Source organism: Marmota flaviventris, chromosome 1, assembly GCF_047511675.1.
Source record: "Marmota flaviventris isolate mMarFla1 chromosome 1, mMarFla1.hap1, whole genome shotgun sequence".
Lineage (NCBI taxonomy): Eukaryota > Metazoa > Chordata > Mammalia > Rodentia > Sciuridae > Marmota > Marmota flaviventris.
The window spans coordinates 195494308-195511076 of NC_092498.1; the positions used below are offsets into that span (position 1 = coordinate 195494308).

The following is a 16769-nucleotide window of genomic DNA, read 5'->3' on the forward strand; positions in this document are numbered from 1 at the left end:
TAACATTTCTCTAAATACATCTTTTGGAAAGGTCAGACTCCCAGACAGTCTGAATCCCACAGCAATGTTTCACATGCTCTTTACATACCCCAAGTATGAACAAACAAACTAATAAGACTGGGAAAAAAACAAAATATAGGACAAACACTGAAAAAAAGAGCCTAAGCAATCTACAAATGACTAACAAAACCACAGTAAAGTGGGTGGGAAAGAACAGTACCTTGACTCACTGTTCAAAGGCTAAAGATAAAAAATAAAATAAGCACAGATGAACATAAAATGACTAAATAAATATAAATCTATACAATAAAAATGTTTCTCACTGAGGTATAAATTAGCAAGCCTGAAATTCACAGAATCAAACAAACAAATAAATACAGAATAGATGAGAGATGTTACAAATTTTTTTTATGTTACAAATTTTAAAAGGCTAAATGACCATGTGTTTAACTCAAGGTTTTTTATATAAACATATGCAGATAGATTCAGTAATATAGATGTGAGTATCCTAGGTTAGTTTATACACATGTATATTTTAGCTCTAGCTACTGAGAAGTCCTAGAAACAATGACACTCTAATTAGAAATGCCAAACCTATTGGGCTGGGGCTATAGATCAGTGGTAATGTGCTTGTCTCACACGTGTGATGCACTGGATTTGATCCTCGGCACCACATAAAAAAAAAAAAATAAAGATATTGTGTCCATCTACAACTAAACATAAATAAATAAATAGTTATTTAACAAAAAAAAAGAAAGAAATGTCACACCTATTACTAGATCTTGTTTTCAATATCATCTCCAAATAGTAACCAGAGATCCCTAGAGAAGTGGAGTGGTTGATTCCAGAGCTGGGACAAGGAAAACTCAAGATGAGCTTGAAGCATTTTATGCTTGTGAGGAAGTGCTCAAAAATAGATGGAGGTTTGATGAAAAAACACAGGGGCTAATCTGAAGGAGTGACTCATAGCTAAAGTTGGAGACATTTAAGCAAAAAAAAAAAAATTGATGCTATTGGATTTTATTCCATATAATAAAATAAATATCCATGAGTCCATACTGACATAATTGAATAAATAAATATATGGGCAGCCAATCTCCATCATTTTGGCTTAGGAACCGAATTCCTCAACAAGACTCCTAAAGCACAGAAGTAAAATCAGGAATCAATAAATGGGATGGAATCAAACTAAAATGCCTCTTAACAGCAAAGGAAGCAATCAAGAAAGTGAAGAGAGAGCCTACAGAATGCAACAAAATGTTTGCCACCTGCACCTCAGATAACTGCATTAATCTCCAGGATATATAAACAATTCAAAAAACTTAACACCAAAAACCCAAATAACCCAATCAATAAAAAGGAACTTAACAGATACTTCACAGAAGAAGAAATACAAATGGTCAACAAATACATGAAAAAATGTTAAACATCTCTACCAATTAGAGAAATGCAAATTAAAGCCACATTGAGATTTCATCCCACTCCAGTCAGAATGACAATTATCAATACAAGTAACAATAAACGTTGGCAAGGATGTGGGGGAAAAGGCATACTCACACATTGCTGGTGGGACAGCAAAATGGTACAATCACTCTGGAAAGCAGTATGGAGATTCCTCAGAAAACTTGGAATGGAACTACCATTTGACCCAGTTTTCCCCTTGATTTATGCCCAAAGGACATAAAATCAGCATACTATATAGAGACACGGTCACATTAATGTTTATAGCAGCTCAATTCACAAGAGCTAAGCTATGGAACCAACCGAGGTGCCCTTCAGCAGATGAATGGATAAAGAAAATGTAGTATGTATACACAATGGATTGCTGCTCAATCATAAAGAAGAATGAAATTATGGCATTTGCTGGTAAATGGATGGAGCTGGAGACTATCATGCTAAGTGAAATAAGCCAATCTCAAAAAACAAAAAGCTGAATGTTCTCTCTGATATGTGGATGCTAACACATAATATGTGGGTGAAGAATAGAAGGTCGTTGGATTAAACAAAGGGGAATGAGGAAAGGGCTGGGGATGGTAATAAGATAACTTTCCTATGTTCATATATGAATACACATCGGTATAACTCCACATCATGTACAACCACAGGAATAGGAAGGTTTTTTTAAAATTTTTTTATTTGTTCTTTTTAGTTATACATGACAGTAATGACAGTAGTATAATGGGAAATTATATTCCATGTATATATAACATGTCAAAATACATTTTACTGTCATGTATAATTAAAAAGAATAAAATTTTAAAAATAAAATAAATATATGAGCAGAAGGAACAGCTCTTAATTACAAGTGAATTCCAAACAAAAAAGATAAAAATCAATATTGAGATTAAAGTAATAACCACTACTGACAAAATCTACCAATGGATACTATAATTGGCCTCAAAACTTTCAAGAAGAAACAGGATTATTTGAATAGTTTTGAAGTATCTCTTCCAAGGTATTCATTAACTAGAATTTGGAAAGCTAGTAACTTTGTAGTGGAGAGACCAAAAGATCACACCTCAACCAAAAAAATCAAGGTTAACCATATAAGACATATTGACAGAATGAATCTCTTGATATGATATACTGAAAACACAAGATAATTCCTATATTCTTACCCAAAATGCATTCTGATCATGAGAAAATATAAAATAATCTCAAACTGATTCACAGTCTACAAAATAACTGACCAATATTCTTCAAAAGGATCGAAGTCATGAAAGACAAGGAAAGATCAAAAAACTGTCACAGATTGGAAGAAACTGTGTAATGTAGGATCCTGGGACAGAAAAGGTGCTTTAGTGAAAAAAACTAGTGAAATTCATGAGGTCTATATAGTATTGACGGTATTATATAAATGTTATTTTCTTGATTTTAACAATTAAACTTTGATTATATAACATTGCCATTATAGGAAACTGTGTGAGGGCATAAGAAAATTTTTGCCAAATTTTCTGTAAGTCTCAAATTACTTCAAAATAAAGTTGTTTTTTTTAATAATACAGTTTCCCTAATTTAAAAAAATAGAAAGAGGAAAAGAGTTTAGGAGAAACAGAAGGAAAAAGGAGGAAAAGCAGCCTATAAAAGTTGAGAGGCCTTATTTAGCAGAGGCCATAGAGGCAGCCTGTGTATACATCTATATGGAGACAGAAAGGGCTCTCTTTACTTAACCTTTACTCTCTCAACTTTCAGAGAGCTGGAAAGGTTTCACTATGTATAACAAATAGGCTACAGATGAAAGGATAAAGAAAATGTGATTATATATATACACACACACACACAGACACACAATGGAATATGTATACACATATATACACAATGGAATATTATTCAGCATTGAAAGAAAATAAAATCATGGCATTCGCAGGTAAATGGATGGAGTTGAAGAATATAAAGCTAAGTGAAGTTAGCCAATCCCAAAAAAACCAAATGCCAAATGTTTTCTCTGATTTAAGGATGTGGATTCATAATGTGGTTGGGAGGGGAGGGCACAGGAGGATTACATGAATTCTAGATAGGGCTAAGGGGAGGGAGAGGAAAGGAGGGGGCATAGGGGTAGGAAAGATAGTGGAATGAGATGGACATCATTACCCTAAGTACATGTATGGAGACATGAATGATGTAACTCTACTTTGTGTACAACCAGAGATATGAAAAATTGTGCTCTATATGTGTAATATGAATTGTAATGCATTCTGTTGTTATATATATAACAAATTAAAATTTAAAAATTTAAATAAATAAATAGGCTACAATTGGACTGTCAAACAGCACTGAATGAACAAACATCCACATTATGAATGTTCCAGAAAGATAAGAGAAGGAAAAGACACACAAAATATATTCAACAAAAAAAAATTGCTTGAAAAGATACAGGTATACAGGTCCAAGAATCTCAAAGGACTCCCCCAATCCAAAAAAACAAAAAAGTCCTCTTTGAGGCACATATATAATTAAACTGTCAAAAATAACAAAACAAAAAAGGAATTCTGAAAACAGCAAAAGAAAAGTATCAAGTCACTTATGAGGGCATCCCCATTAATCTAACAGCAATTTTCTCAACAGAATAGGACAGTATATGATAAGTCCTGAAAGAAAAACTAGCCAACCAAGAATACCATAACCAGCAAAGCTATCTATCACAAATGAGGAAGAAATAAAGACTTGCTAAGACAAGCAAACACTGGGGGAATTCATCACTATCAGATGGACACCACAAGAAAAATACTTAAGGTCTAGCATGTGCAAGGCCCTGGGTTCAATGGAAGGAAGGAAGGAAGGAAGGAAGGAAGGAAGGAAGGAAGGGAGGGAGGGAGGGAGGAAGGGAGGGAAGGAGGAAGGAAGAGAAAAGGAAAGGAAAGGAGGGAGGAAGGGGAGAGAAATGCCCTACATTAGAAGCAAAACAATGATAATGACCATAATGAAAACACATAGTAGAACAAAACTCAGTAGTACACAAAACTAAGATACACAAAAGAGAACAAGAAGAAAATCAAACCCTATCAATAAAAATCCCCCTAAACCACAAGATAAATGAGAAAAGCAGAATAAAAGAACAAAAGATATTGCTATGGTTTGGATCTAGGAATGTCCCCCTGAAAAGCTCATGTTTTAGGCAATGCAGTAATGTTCAGAGGTGAAAAGACTGGATTATGAGAGTTGTAATCTCTTCATTGGAGTAATCCACTTGATGGATTAATAATTTGATAGCCAGGCAGTAGCTGTAGGCAGGTGGAGCAAGGCTGGAGTAAGTAGGTTACTGGATGTTCCTTAAGGACTATATCTTGTCCTTGGCTCCTTGAGTTCTCACTCTCTCTTCTGCTTCGTGGCTATCATGAACTAAGTAGCTCTCCTCTGCCATTTCCTCCTGTCATATTTCTACAACTATGCTATAGATTTAATGGACCAAATAGAAGTTTGCAGAACATTTCATTCAACAGCTGCAAAATACATTCTTCTTACCAGCACATGGAACATTTGCCATTTTTTAAGGCACAAAACAAGTCTCAACAAATTCAAAAATATAACATAATAGCATGTATCTTCTCTGAACATAAAGGAATAAAACTAGAAATCAAACAAGATTTATTCTCTGACCACATAGGAATAAAACCAGAAATGAAACAAGAAGGCTATGGTTAAAGCTGAGAAGTAGAGCACTTGCCTAGACATACACAAGGTCCTAGGTTTGATCCCTTGTAACATACACAAACACACACACACACACACAAGAGAAACTTAAGAAATTATAAAAATACATGAAAATTAAACAATATACTCTTAAATAGCTAGTGGGTCAAAGAAGAAAAAAATCAAAGCAAAATTATAAAAGTTCTTAAATGAAAATGAAAACACATATACCAAAATCTATGGGAGATAATAAAAGCAGTATAAACAGGTGATTTGATAGGAATTCCAAACTCATTTAAAATAAAAAGAAAAACATAAAGATTAAAAAAAACTGATGATAAAACCCAAGGAACTAGAAAAGCAAGAAAAACCTAATTCAAAATTAGTAGATGGAAAGAAATAACAAAGAGTAGAAATAAGCAAAATAGAATAGAAACTAAAAAGATAAAGATCAACCAAATAAAGAGATGGTTTTTGAAAAGATAAACAAAAGCCAAAACTTTAACTAGACTAACCAAGAATAAAAGAGAAACAATTCAAATAAATAAAATCACAGATAAAAAAAAGAGAGACATTATAACTGGTAACCACATATATACAAAGTATCATTAGGAACTATTACAAATAACTATATACCAATGAATTAGAAAACCTAAAATAAATGGATAAATTTCTGGACACACAAAACCCACTAAATCTGAACAATAAAGTCATAGAAAACATGAACAGACCAGTAAGGAGTAACTAAATTAAATTGGAATAAAGTCTCCCCCCAAAAATATCATAGCCTAACTCTGCAGTTCTTGCCTGTAATCCCAGTGGCTCAGGAGGCTGAGGCAGGAGGATTTCGAGTTTAAAGCCAGCCTCAGCAAAAGAAAGGCACTAAGCAACTCAGTGAGACCCTGTCTCCAAGTAAAATACAAAATAAGGGTGGGGATGTGACCAGTACCAATAAATACATAAATAACATTAAAAAAGCCCAGAATCAGAAGCTTCACTGCTGAATTTTACCAAACTTATAAAGAAAAAAAGTAACACCAATTCTTCTCAAACCATTCCAAAGCATTAAAAGGGAGAAAACCTTCCTAAACCTTCCTAAAAACACTCTATGAGCTCAGCATTACCTTAATACCAAGACCAGAAAAGAACATAATAACAACAACAACAAAAAAAAGAAAACTAGAAACAAATAGCCCCAATGAACATAGATGTAATAATTCTCAAAATACTAGCAAATCAAACTCAACAGCACATCAAAAAGATTACATACCAAGTGGGATTTATCCCAGGGATATAGTGATGGTTCTACATACATAAATCAATAAACATAATATAGCTCATCAAATCAATAAACATAATACAACACCATATAAAAAAGATGAAGATTTAAAAACCATACTCTCAAAAGACACAGAAAAAGACAATAAATTCAACATTCCTTCATGATAAAAAAAAAACCTTAAAACATTAGGAGTAGAAGGAATGTACCTCAACACAATAAGAGATAGCCTATACCATACTGAATAGAGAAAAGCTGAACTAATTTCCTCTAAGATAACAAGCCAAGGATGCTCACTTTCACCATCAATTTAACACAGTACTAGAAGTCAAATTATCCCTGTTGGCAGATGACATGATTTTACATAGAGAAAAAAACTAAATATTTCACCACAAAGAAAAACTGATAAACTAATAAATAGATTCAGTATGGTTGCAGGATACAAAAATCAACATGTAAAAATAGGTAGCTTTTTTATACAAAAATAATGAAATTGCTTAGAAATACATCAAGAAAGAAATACCATTCACAGTAGCTACAAAAAAAATCTAGGAATAAATTTAACCAAAGAAATGAATGATATCTACAATGAAAATTACAAAACACTGATGAAGGAAATTCAAGAGGGCATTAAAAAATGAAAAGATATCTCATATTCACATATATCAGAAGAATTAATATTGTTAAAATGTCCATATTACAAAAAGTGATCTACAGATTCAATGCAATTCCTATAAAAACAGCAAAGACATTCATTGAGGAAATAGAAAAAAAAATCTTAAAGTTTGTGTGGAATCACTAAAAATCCCAAATAGCCAAAGCAATCCTGAGAAAAAAGAGAAAAGTTGTAACCATTACCACACCTAACATATTATAGCCTTGCTCAGCAGTACACACCTATAATCCCAGTAGGTCAGGAGGATGAGGCAGGAGGATCCTGAGTTCAAAGCTAGCTTTAGCAAAAGCAAGGCATTAAGCAATTCAGTGAGACCCTGTCTCTAAATAAAATACAAAATAGGGTTAGAGATGTGGCTCAGTGGTCAAGTGCACCTGTGTTCAATCCCTAGTACCTGCACCAAGAAAAAAAAAAAAAACATATAACAAAGCCATGGTAACTAAGACAATATAATACTGGCATAAAAACAGACTTAAGAAAGCAACAGAACAGAATAGAGAACACTGAAATATATCCATGTAATTACAACCAAATAATTTTCAACAAAATAAGCAAGAATATACGATGGAGAAAGGAAGTCTCATCAATAAATGGTGCTGAAGAAACTAGATATCCATATGCTTCCAAAAGAAACTAGATCACTATCTCTCACCATACAAAAAAAATCAACTCAAAATGATCAAAGATTTAAATGTATGACCCAAAACTATGAAACTATTAAGTGAATACAGAGAAGAAACACTTTAGGACATTGGTCTTGGCAAAGATGTTTTTGGACATCACCACAATAGTATGGGACGTAAAGATAAAAATTGACAAATGGGATTAAATCAAAGCAAAAATCATCTGTACAGCTAAGGACACAATCAATAGAATAAAGACAGTAAACAGACAACCTACAGAATGGGAGAAAATATTTTAAAACTATTCTTCTAACAAAGGATTAACTTCCAGAATTTGCAAACTCAAACAGAAAAAAAAAAAGTCCAACTAAAAAACCAGCAAATAGCCTGAATAAACATTTTTCAAAAAGTGATATTCAAATAGCCAACAAGTATATGAAATAATGTTCAAAATAACTAATCATCAGGAAAACATAAATCAAAGCCACATTGAAACATCTCACCCCAGTTGGGATGACTATTATAAAAAAGACAAAAAATAATAAGTGCTAGTAAGGATACAGATAAAGGAAAACTCACACACTGTTTTGAGGAGTATAAATTAGTGTACCTACTATGGAAAACAGTTTCAAGTTTCCTCAAAAATTTAGAAACAGAACTTCTATATGATTCAGCAATTCCACTACTGTAATTGCAATCAGTATGTCAAAGAGACATTTGCACCACCATGCATACTACAGCATTTTTCACAATAAGCAAAGTATGGAATAAACCTAAGTTTCCATCCACAGAAGAATGAATAAAGAAAATGGATACACACACAATGGACTATTATTCAGTCACAAAAAGAATGAAATTCTATAATTTTCAGCAACAGGGATAGATCTGAAGGACATTATCTTAAGTAAAAAAATGCAATCAGAGAAAAACAAATAATGCATGTTCTTATGTACAGATTGTGATAGTTAATTTTGGTTGTCAACTTGAGAAGATTAAGACATGCCTAGAGAACTAGTAAAGCATATTTCTGGGTGTGTTCATGAGGGTGTTTCCAGAAAAGATTGGTGTATGTGTCAGTGAACGCAGTGAGGAAGACCTGCCCCACATGTAGGCAGCACCATCAAATAAGCTAAGGGCTGGGGATATAGCTCAGTTGGTAGAGTCCTTGCCTCATATGTACAAATCCCTAGGTACAATACCCAGTACCACTAAATAAATAAATAAATAATAGCTGAGGGCTCAGATGAAACAAAAGAGCAGAAGAAGGGGAAACCAGCTCTTGTTCAAACTTTCCGTTTTAGAGTGTGTGTGTTTCTCTGATGCTGTCACCCACAGACATCACAGTCCAGGCTCCTCAGCCTTTCAATAGAGACTTGCACCAATGGCTCTCCATGGGGTTTTGGGGTCTTTGGCCTTAGACAGGGTCTATATCATTGGCCCCTCTCTTGTTCTAAAGCTTCCAGTTTCTTGGACTGATAAATTACTGATTTCTCTGGCTATCCACTTACTTTTCATCCTCTGATAATGTAAGCCAATCTAATAAAGTCCCTCTTATATAATATATATTATATTTGCATTAGACAGTGCTGATTATTGGATATGGAAAATGACAAACCCCAAAATAGTGTGGCCTGAGGAGAGGGGATGAAGGAGAAGGTAATATATTGATCCTTTCCCAATACATTCTTTCCCAGTGACAAAACAGGCTCCAGGAAGGAGATATCCATCAAGTCTGGAATGACAGTCTCTAAGAAGAGGCCAAAGCATTAATCCTTCCCCCAAAAAAATCCTTTTCCAGATACTGACTGCTGACCCCAGACCCTCCATCTGGCCCAGTAAAGACAAATCCCAGATATTGACCACTGACCCCAGACCCCCATCTTGCCCCAGTAAGAACAGATCTCAAATTCCTGAGTGCCCAAACTGACACACTCATTAATTAAAGTCACCTTTCAGTGTAACCTGCATAAGCATAAGCTCCCCCTTTGGCCAGTGGCTCATTTTCCACCAGGAAAGTGGGTCCATCAGAGGCATGACTTATTCCTGAATAAAGGCTTTTGCTGATATGATGAAGTTTGCATCCGGCCCAGTCCTTTTGTGCTAACATTTACTAAAACTAGAATGCTTGCCAATTTAGCACTAAAGTCATGACACATCTATAAAATACCCAAATGTTAGTCAAGCTACATGGATAATAGGAAACCTAGAGGTATGTTTCTTTGCAAAGTCCTTACTTGAAATGTTTTTTCTTGATGATTTGCAGGGCTGAAATATGTAAGAACAGCATAGTGATTGGTGGCATAGAATTTAACTATAAATAGGTTAATATTAGCTTTAGCACATGCTGGAGCCAGTACATACCATTCATAGTTCACAAGAGCCAACTGTCCAAAAATAATGCAAGCTAATTAATAACATTATAAAAAAAACATATTAAAAACAATGTAGCTCCGTGGACAAAAAAAAAAAAGGAATGATGTACTACCGATTCATGCTATAATATGGATGAACCTTGAAAATATGCTAGTAGAAAAAAGCCAGTCCCCAAAATCTACATATTATACAATTACACTGACATGAAATTTCTAGAAAAGGCAAATCCATAGAGACAGAAAGTAGATTAGATTAGTGGTTGCCTAGGACTGGAGGGGTAGGGGAAGTAGGGAATGACTGCTAATGGATATGGAGTTTCTTTGGGAGATAACAAAAATGTTCTAAAATTTACTGTGATGATGGCTGCACAACTCTGCAAATTTACTAAAAAGCATTACATTGCACACATTAAACAGGTGAATTATATAATCATGAATTATATTTTAATAAATCTCAAAAAAAATCCATAGGGGCTGGAGGTATATCTCAGTTGGTAAAGTGCTTGCCTTGTATGCATAAAGCCCTGGGTTCAATCCCCAGAACCACTAAAAAAAAAAAGAAATCCAAAGGACACTCTTTCTCTGTTGTCCCACATATAGGTTCCTGGGTCCCAGTTCAGTGGGGAACCACATTAGAAAAACAAGACTCACCAGCTCCTCTGGAGACCTGATTAAAAGAGAATTTTTGAGACCTGCTGCAATTTCTGAGGACCCACCAAACTAGAGGCCACCAAAAGGAGTCATTTAGGCTATGTCTGCTCCACAGGTATGTTTAATTCTGATCAGCCATTTGAAAATCATGAGATATCACAGTTTTGTTTTTTTCAATTCACATTCCCAATGTTTCGTGCCATTACAAGATGACAGCCCAACCTGGTGCCCATGATCAGCTTCAGGCTGCAACGGCAGCAGACACAAGCTCCCCATAACTCCCTGTCACCTCCATTCCACTGAGTCTGAGAGCCCATTACCTTTATGGAAAAAATTGTATCCTCCATCCAAAACAGAAAACAAAGACAGAGAAGCTTGAGAGTTTGAGGGAAAATGGGTGCCATCAGAGAGCTCTATGGGAGTGAACATCTTCTTGTTTCACAAAACTAAGTAAGTCCATGTCCAAAGAACCAGTTTTTCCCTATATGTACCAGCCTCTCTTCCATGTGGCCTGCCTGGCCCCAGTAAGTATGGAAGGCTACATATAGTTCCTGTGTTAAATTCTAAGTTCCAGGAAGGCAAGACCACATCTATTGTCTGGCTCAGAGTTAAACTCTGCAGCTAACACAAATCTGGCATAAAATAAAGCAACTTGTAACATGCAGTGTAAGGAGGATGGGGACAAACACAGCCAAAGCCCATGTTCTTGGGTCATTCAAGCTTGCAGAAGCCACTTAAAGCCAAAAAATAAGTGATCCCAGCAATTCTTCCCCCTCACCCCACCCTCTTTTTACATACAGTCTATTATCCCAATCATGCTGAATTCAAGGGAAAGATTAGCCCTATGAGGCTGCCACAAGGTGGGAAGAGAAAAGGTGGTGGTGAGTTATGTGGGTTTTCTAAGCCTAAAACTACCAGGCCCACACCACCCCTCCAGCACAGCCCACACTTACGCTTGATGAGGTATCCTGGGGAGTGGGCAGCGACAACATGCAGGACAGTGCAGCCATCCTCATCCTTCTGGTTAATGCGGCCTTTCCACTCAGGCTTGTGGTCCATTAACCACCTGAAAAGCTGGTTTTCCCCTAGAGGGAATTAAAATTGATTATAGATGTTATTTTTTACTTACATAAAATCAGCAAAGCAAATCAATGTGTGCCACACTGAGGTAATAAATGGTAAATCCAACACGTTTCCACTCACCAGAAACAGGTGTGGGGAGACACAGGAATGTGTAAATGGAAAAGATGAATTACAGAAAGTTATTCATTTTAAGCTCAGGTCAGATTCCCTAAAAGCCTGAAACAGGGATTTTTATACATGTGATTTATTGAGGGAAAGTCGAGATTTTTATACACGTGATTTATCAAGGGAAAGACAGAGATCTCAGGAGAAAGACAGCAGGACAGGGTTAGGGAAGGAGCTAAGCAAGGAAATGGCCTTGGCTGCAGTTGGCTCCAGCCTGATCTCTCCAGCAGTTCTAGGGCATGAATTGTACTACAGCTCTGACCTACCCTCAAGGCCTGGGCTGACCTTTGTATTCCCTACTCAATCAGTCAAAAAGGAACAGAATGTCCCCAAGAAAGAAGGCAAGGTTGAGGGAGAACCTCCCTGGGAAGGGATGCCTAGGAGTAAAAAGCTCCTGGCCAAAGAAGCAACTGTGAGTTGTTATATGCCAACAAAGACAGCAGGTGGGGACAGGCATTGTTGTAAAGAGAATATGGAAAGGGCACCACTAGCCTCCATTTCAGTTATCAAGTTAGGATCTCTGATTAGATTGCCCTACTCCATCATTATCAACAGGAAATAGATTTTAAGTGTTTTCCTAGATTCCTTCTTTGTAGCTACTGAGATCTAGGAAAGCCACATACCTCTGTCAACTCTGTGGATACCATTTGCACCATGTTAGAGTTGTCCTCTAAGAAACCAATCAGGGATAAACTTAAAGACTTCATTTTACCAATTCTGCCTATAACAGCAGGAGCTTACTTAAAGAGTAGACTAGTGGAGAGAAATGACATTATAACTAGGATAATTAACCAGGGAAACACTTTTCTGCATTCCAGTTACCTAATTTGAAACTGAGAACATTGGATTCAACTGCCATTTTTTTTTTTTTTTTTTTTTTGTACTGGGGATTGAACCCAGGGGCACTTATGAAATAGATATGGCAAGACAAAAATTTGACAAAAACAAAGATGGGGTCTAAGGCCTCAAACTTCTGGCCATCCCAACCACTCCCATTCCTGTGGAGACAAGTAGATGGGAACTTGTTTTCTTGACACCTTTTGGCTCTAAAATGGTTTGGGCAAATGTTCAATATTGATGCCCGGTATGTCTGGCAAAGAAAAACACGCTTCTGTCTAAAGTGTGAGTGAGTGTATGTGTCAATGATAGAATAAAAATATTTTTAAATTTAAATCTTATAACCAGATGGTGAAGCTTACAAAATTTTTTTTTACAAAAATAGCAGTCTTCTAAAAGAACAGAACCCAATTGTATCAATAATAACCATGTTTCCCTTAGGATCTCATAGCTGAAGTTCCACAACACAGCAGCAGACCCTCTGGGCTACAGACAAAATAAATGTGGAGGGGAGAGGACCATCAAAACTGCCTTTGCCAGCAGGGAAAATCACAGCTCTCCCCAGAGTGCTGCCCAGAAGCATCTGTCTGTTCCAAGTCCTTTCCTTAGGTCCTAGGGATTCACCCTGTTGCCAGATCTGTCCAGGATCACAGAATCCTTTCAATTTAAATCTCTTATAGCTACTAGGTCCCAGGAGAAATGAAAATGACACCATTGTGCTGCTCCTTTAATTCATTTGAAATTTTAAATCAAATTTGGATAGTCTCCATTCAACTGGTTAAATTCTGATTTTATTTTGAGCTCAGCAGAGACCAAGGTCTAAGAGCTGGAGGGCAGCTTGGAGGGTGTAACTAGGAGAACACTCACTTGCTTGGATACAAAGTCGCATGAGCGCATGAAGAGGATATGGTCCTATCGTCTCAATACTTGCACCAATGGAGATGAGCCACTGGACTAACTTGGGCACCTGTTCCATTTTCTCATAAAGTCCAATGAAGACATATTTCTGGAAAACATTCAGACACACACACAGAGGAATAATAATAAGAATTATGGAAATTAAATACAACTATATTGTTATGGTTTGGATTTGGAATGTCCAGCAAAGGCTCATGTGCCAAAAAGCTTGGTCCCCAGATGGTGGCACTACAAAGATGTGGTGGAAACTTCAGGAGGTAGAGCCTAGTTGAAGAAGCAGATCATAAGGGGCATGCCTTTGAAGGAGATATTGGGACTGGGGCCCCGTCCCCTTTCTCTCTGCTTTTCGGCCGCCATGAGGAGGTGAGCATCTTTGTTCTACCTTGTGCTCCCCACCATGATGTTCTACCTTACCACAGGTCCTAAAGCCGTACTGCCAGATGACCATGGACTGAAACCATGAGCCAAAATAAATCTTTCCTCCTTTTAAATTGTTAATCTCAGGTATTTTGTCACAGCAACAAAAAGCTAACACAAAAATATGTAATTTAAAATTCCTTTGCCCATAAAGTTTGGAATTAATAAAACCTGGATTTGTTGTAGTCCAAGTTTAAGATTATTATAAATAACAAATTTGTGGTGAGGCAGCTGAAAGGGAAGTCCCAAATACAAGGCTGAAGTGGCCTGAATTGAAACCATAAGTTTCAAGAAGTCACCTTACCTCAAAGAGACTTTTCAGTGACAACTCAGGGACATGAATATTTTCTGGTAGTCTGTCTTTTTTTGCTGACAACAGTAGAAATGACTGATAGGAGGGGGGAAAAAAGAAAAGGTTGGAGTAATAATGTTCTTCACATAGGTTATCAGAGCATAAAGATTATTTTAAGCCTTAAACAAACAAACAAAAAAACATGCTCTAGCTCTGTCCTTTTTTTGCTATTGCTAAGCTACCTACCAAGTTTTTCAGCCTAAGTATTGAGAATCAATGTCTTCCTGTTCTTGCTGAAGACTAAGTTCTCTCCATACTTCCTCAATGCCTGCTGAGGACAGGAGCAGCCCATGTCACACAGCATTGCACACAGACAGTATAGTGACAGCAGGCTAAAAAAGTAATTCCCTGCCAAGTTCTTAAAGTATGACCAGAAGACTTGAATCCTTCAGAAATATTACATCCTGATCAATTCTTTAACATACCAGTGTTTCATAAGCCCCAAGTATTTGGGGCCCATTAGACCCTATTGTGTGGTATGGTAGAACCAACTAGTGAGCTGATTATGCACATCTCTTCCTATCTTGGCTGTGATGAGAGTATTTACACTACGGAAATTGGCAAATACTACAAATCAGGTTTCTCTCTCTCTCTTTCTCTCTCTCTCTCTCTCTCTCTCTCTCTCTCTCTCCCTCCCTCCCCCCCGCCCACCCATGCCAGAAGGTCAGTTGTTCAACCATGACCTTATGTAAAATCATGAAACCTAACTTCAGAGAATTTAAGCAAATTTTCCAAGGTCAGGCATACTCTGAAACGCCCCTAATGAGATCATCCAGGTATGCCAACAGGATGAATAACTCCAGGCTATGGTATGACTCACTCTCAATTCCAACCTCCCTCATGTATACCCTTGTCAAAAGACTTAGGACTTCAGAAATTGGTACTATGGCCTCATCTTTCTCCTAACTTCTTTCAGTTTGGTGTCACTTAAATAAGCACGTGCCCACACTCAACCCAAGATGATACATCTAGGCCTTTGACAGTCCTGATTGCTGGTGTGGCTTTTACGAGATGCCTGTTTCCAGTAATTGAGAATTACCAGGCCCCACTGCAGCCAAAATGTCAGAACTGTGCTCTGGTTTGAACATGAGGTATCCTCCAAAAGCTCATGTGTGAGATGATGCAGGCCTATTTGGAGGTAAAATGATCAGATGATAAGAGATGCAAACTAATTGGTGGGTTAATCCATTTGATGGATTAATAATTTGAATGAACTACTGTACTGGGTGGTAACTCTAGGCAAGTAGGGTGTAGAAAGAATGTCACTGGGAGCATAACTTTGGGTTTTTGTTCCCCCGCCCCCTGGCACCTTGTCCTCCCTCTCTGCTTCCTGGCTGCCATGAGCTGAGCAGCTTTCTTACACCATACCTTTCTACAATGATGTCTGCCTCATCTTGGACCCAGAGCAATGGAGCCTGTCAACCATGAACTGAACCTCTGAAACTGTGAACCCAAAATAAACTTTTCCTCTTCTAAGTTGTTCTTGCTGGGTATTTTGGTCACAGTGACAAAAAACTGACTAACACAACCTACTACTTGGGCTGTATTCCTGATGTTTATTGTTTGCATGGAATGATAATCTATTAGAAGCTGCCTGGATCCCATTCTTTCACATCCACCTAGGCCATGGAATTTTATTCATGTCTACCTCACACTGGGAAGAGAGAACCCAGCTCCTTCCTAAGTCTGTATAAATTAGCATTTCTGCTAATGAAGACTAAGACCTCCTAGAGATTTACCTTAGTAGTAGAATCACAGAATTTCAGAACTTTCTAAAAATAAAGCTGGAAAGATCCTTATTGATAGATCTGAGTCCACCCTTTTTAACCAAAGAGAGAAGATCCAAAATGTCATAACAGGGTCCTGGATTTCTGATTTCTTGATCTCCAAGAGTTTAGTCTGCTTTCTTGATCCTTGCTGCCTGCCCTCCTAAGAACTTTTAATACGGAAGTAAGCTTCAAGAGACCATGGCTAAACTTAATGGAGTTTCCCATGAACCCATGAAACTATATGTACAATTATCTGCGAATGCAAAGAGAGCCCCATAGTTTTCATTAGATTTCTACTGGAATTCATGACCTTGCCAAAAACTGAATTTATCTATTCTAAAGTCATCTAACTTGCCTAGACCTAGAGTCCTTAACAGTTTTCCCTTGATTCTGGTGAACTTTCTGGAATGCCCAACTTTAGAAAACCTAACAGCCCCTTCCTAATCAATCTCCCAGCCTTGGCCACCTTATTCTCATGAGCACTTACAACCCATCAT

General features: G+C 36.9%; 1 protein-coding gene across 5 annotated transcripts in view; it reads right to left on the reverse strand.

The window, feature by feature from the left end:
- The window catches only part of Trank1 (tetratricopeptide repeat and ankyrin repeat containing 1), a 105445-nt gene that overhangs the window by 55762 nt on the left and 32914 nt on the right, over nucleotides 1–16769 (reverse strand). For 4 of the 5 annotated variants that reach the window (XM_071619753.1, XM_071619752.1, XM_027932199.2 and 1 more), the window contains exons 6-8: nucleotides 14456–14539; nucleotides 13684–13822; nucleotides 11685–11816 (exon numbers count right to left, since the gene is read on the reverse strand). In XM_071619753.1, coding sequence (XP_071475854.1) covers nucleotides 11685–11816; nucleotides 13684–13822; nucleotides 14456–14539 — 355 coding nt within the window. The remainder of the gene's footprint in view (nucleotides 1–11684; nucleotides 11817–13683; nucleotides 13823–14455; nucleotides 14540–16769) is intronic. The other variant, XM_071619749.1, reaches the window with a different exon arrangement.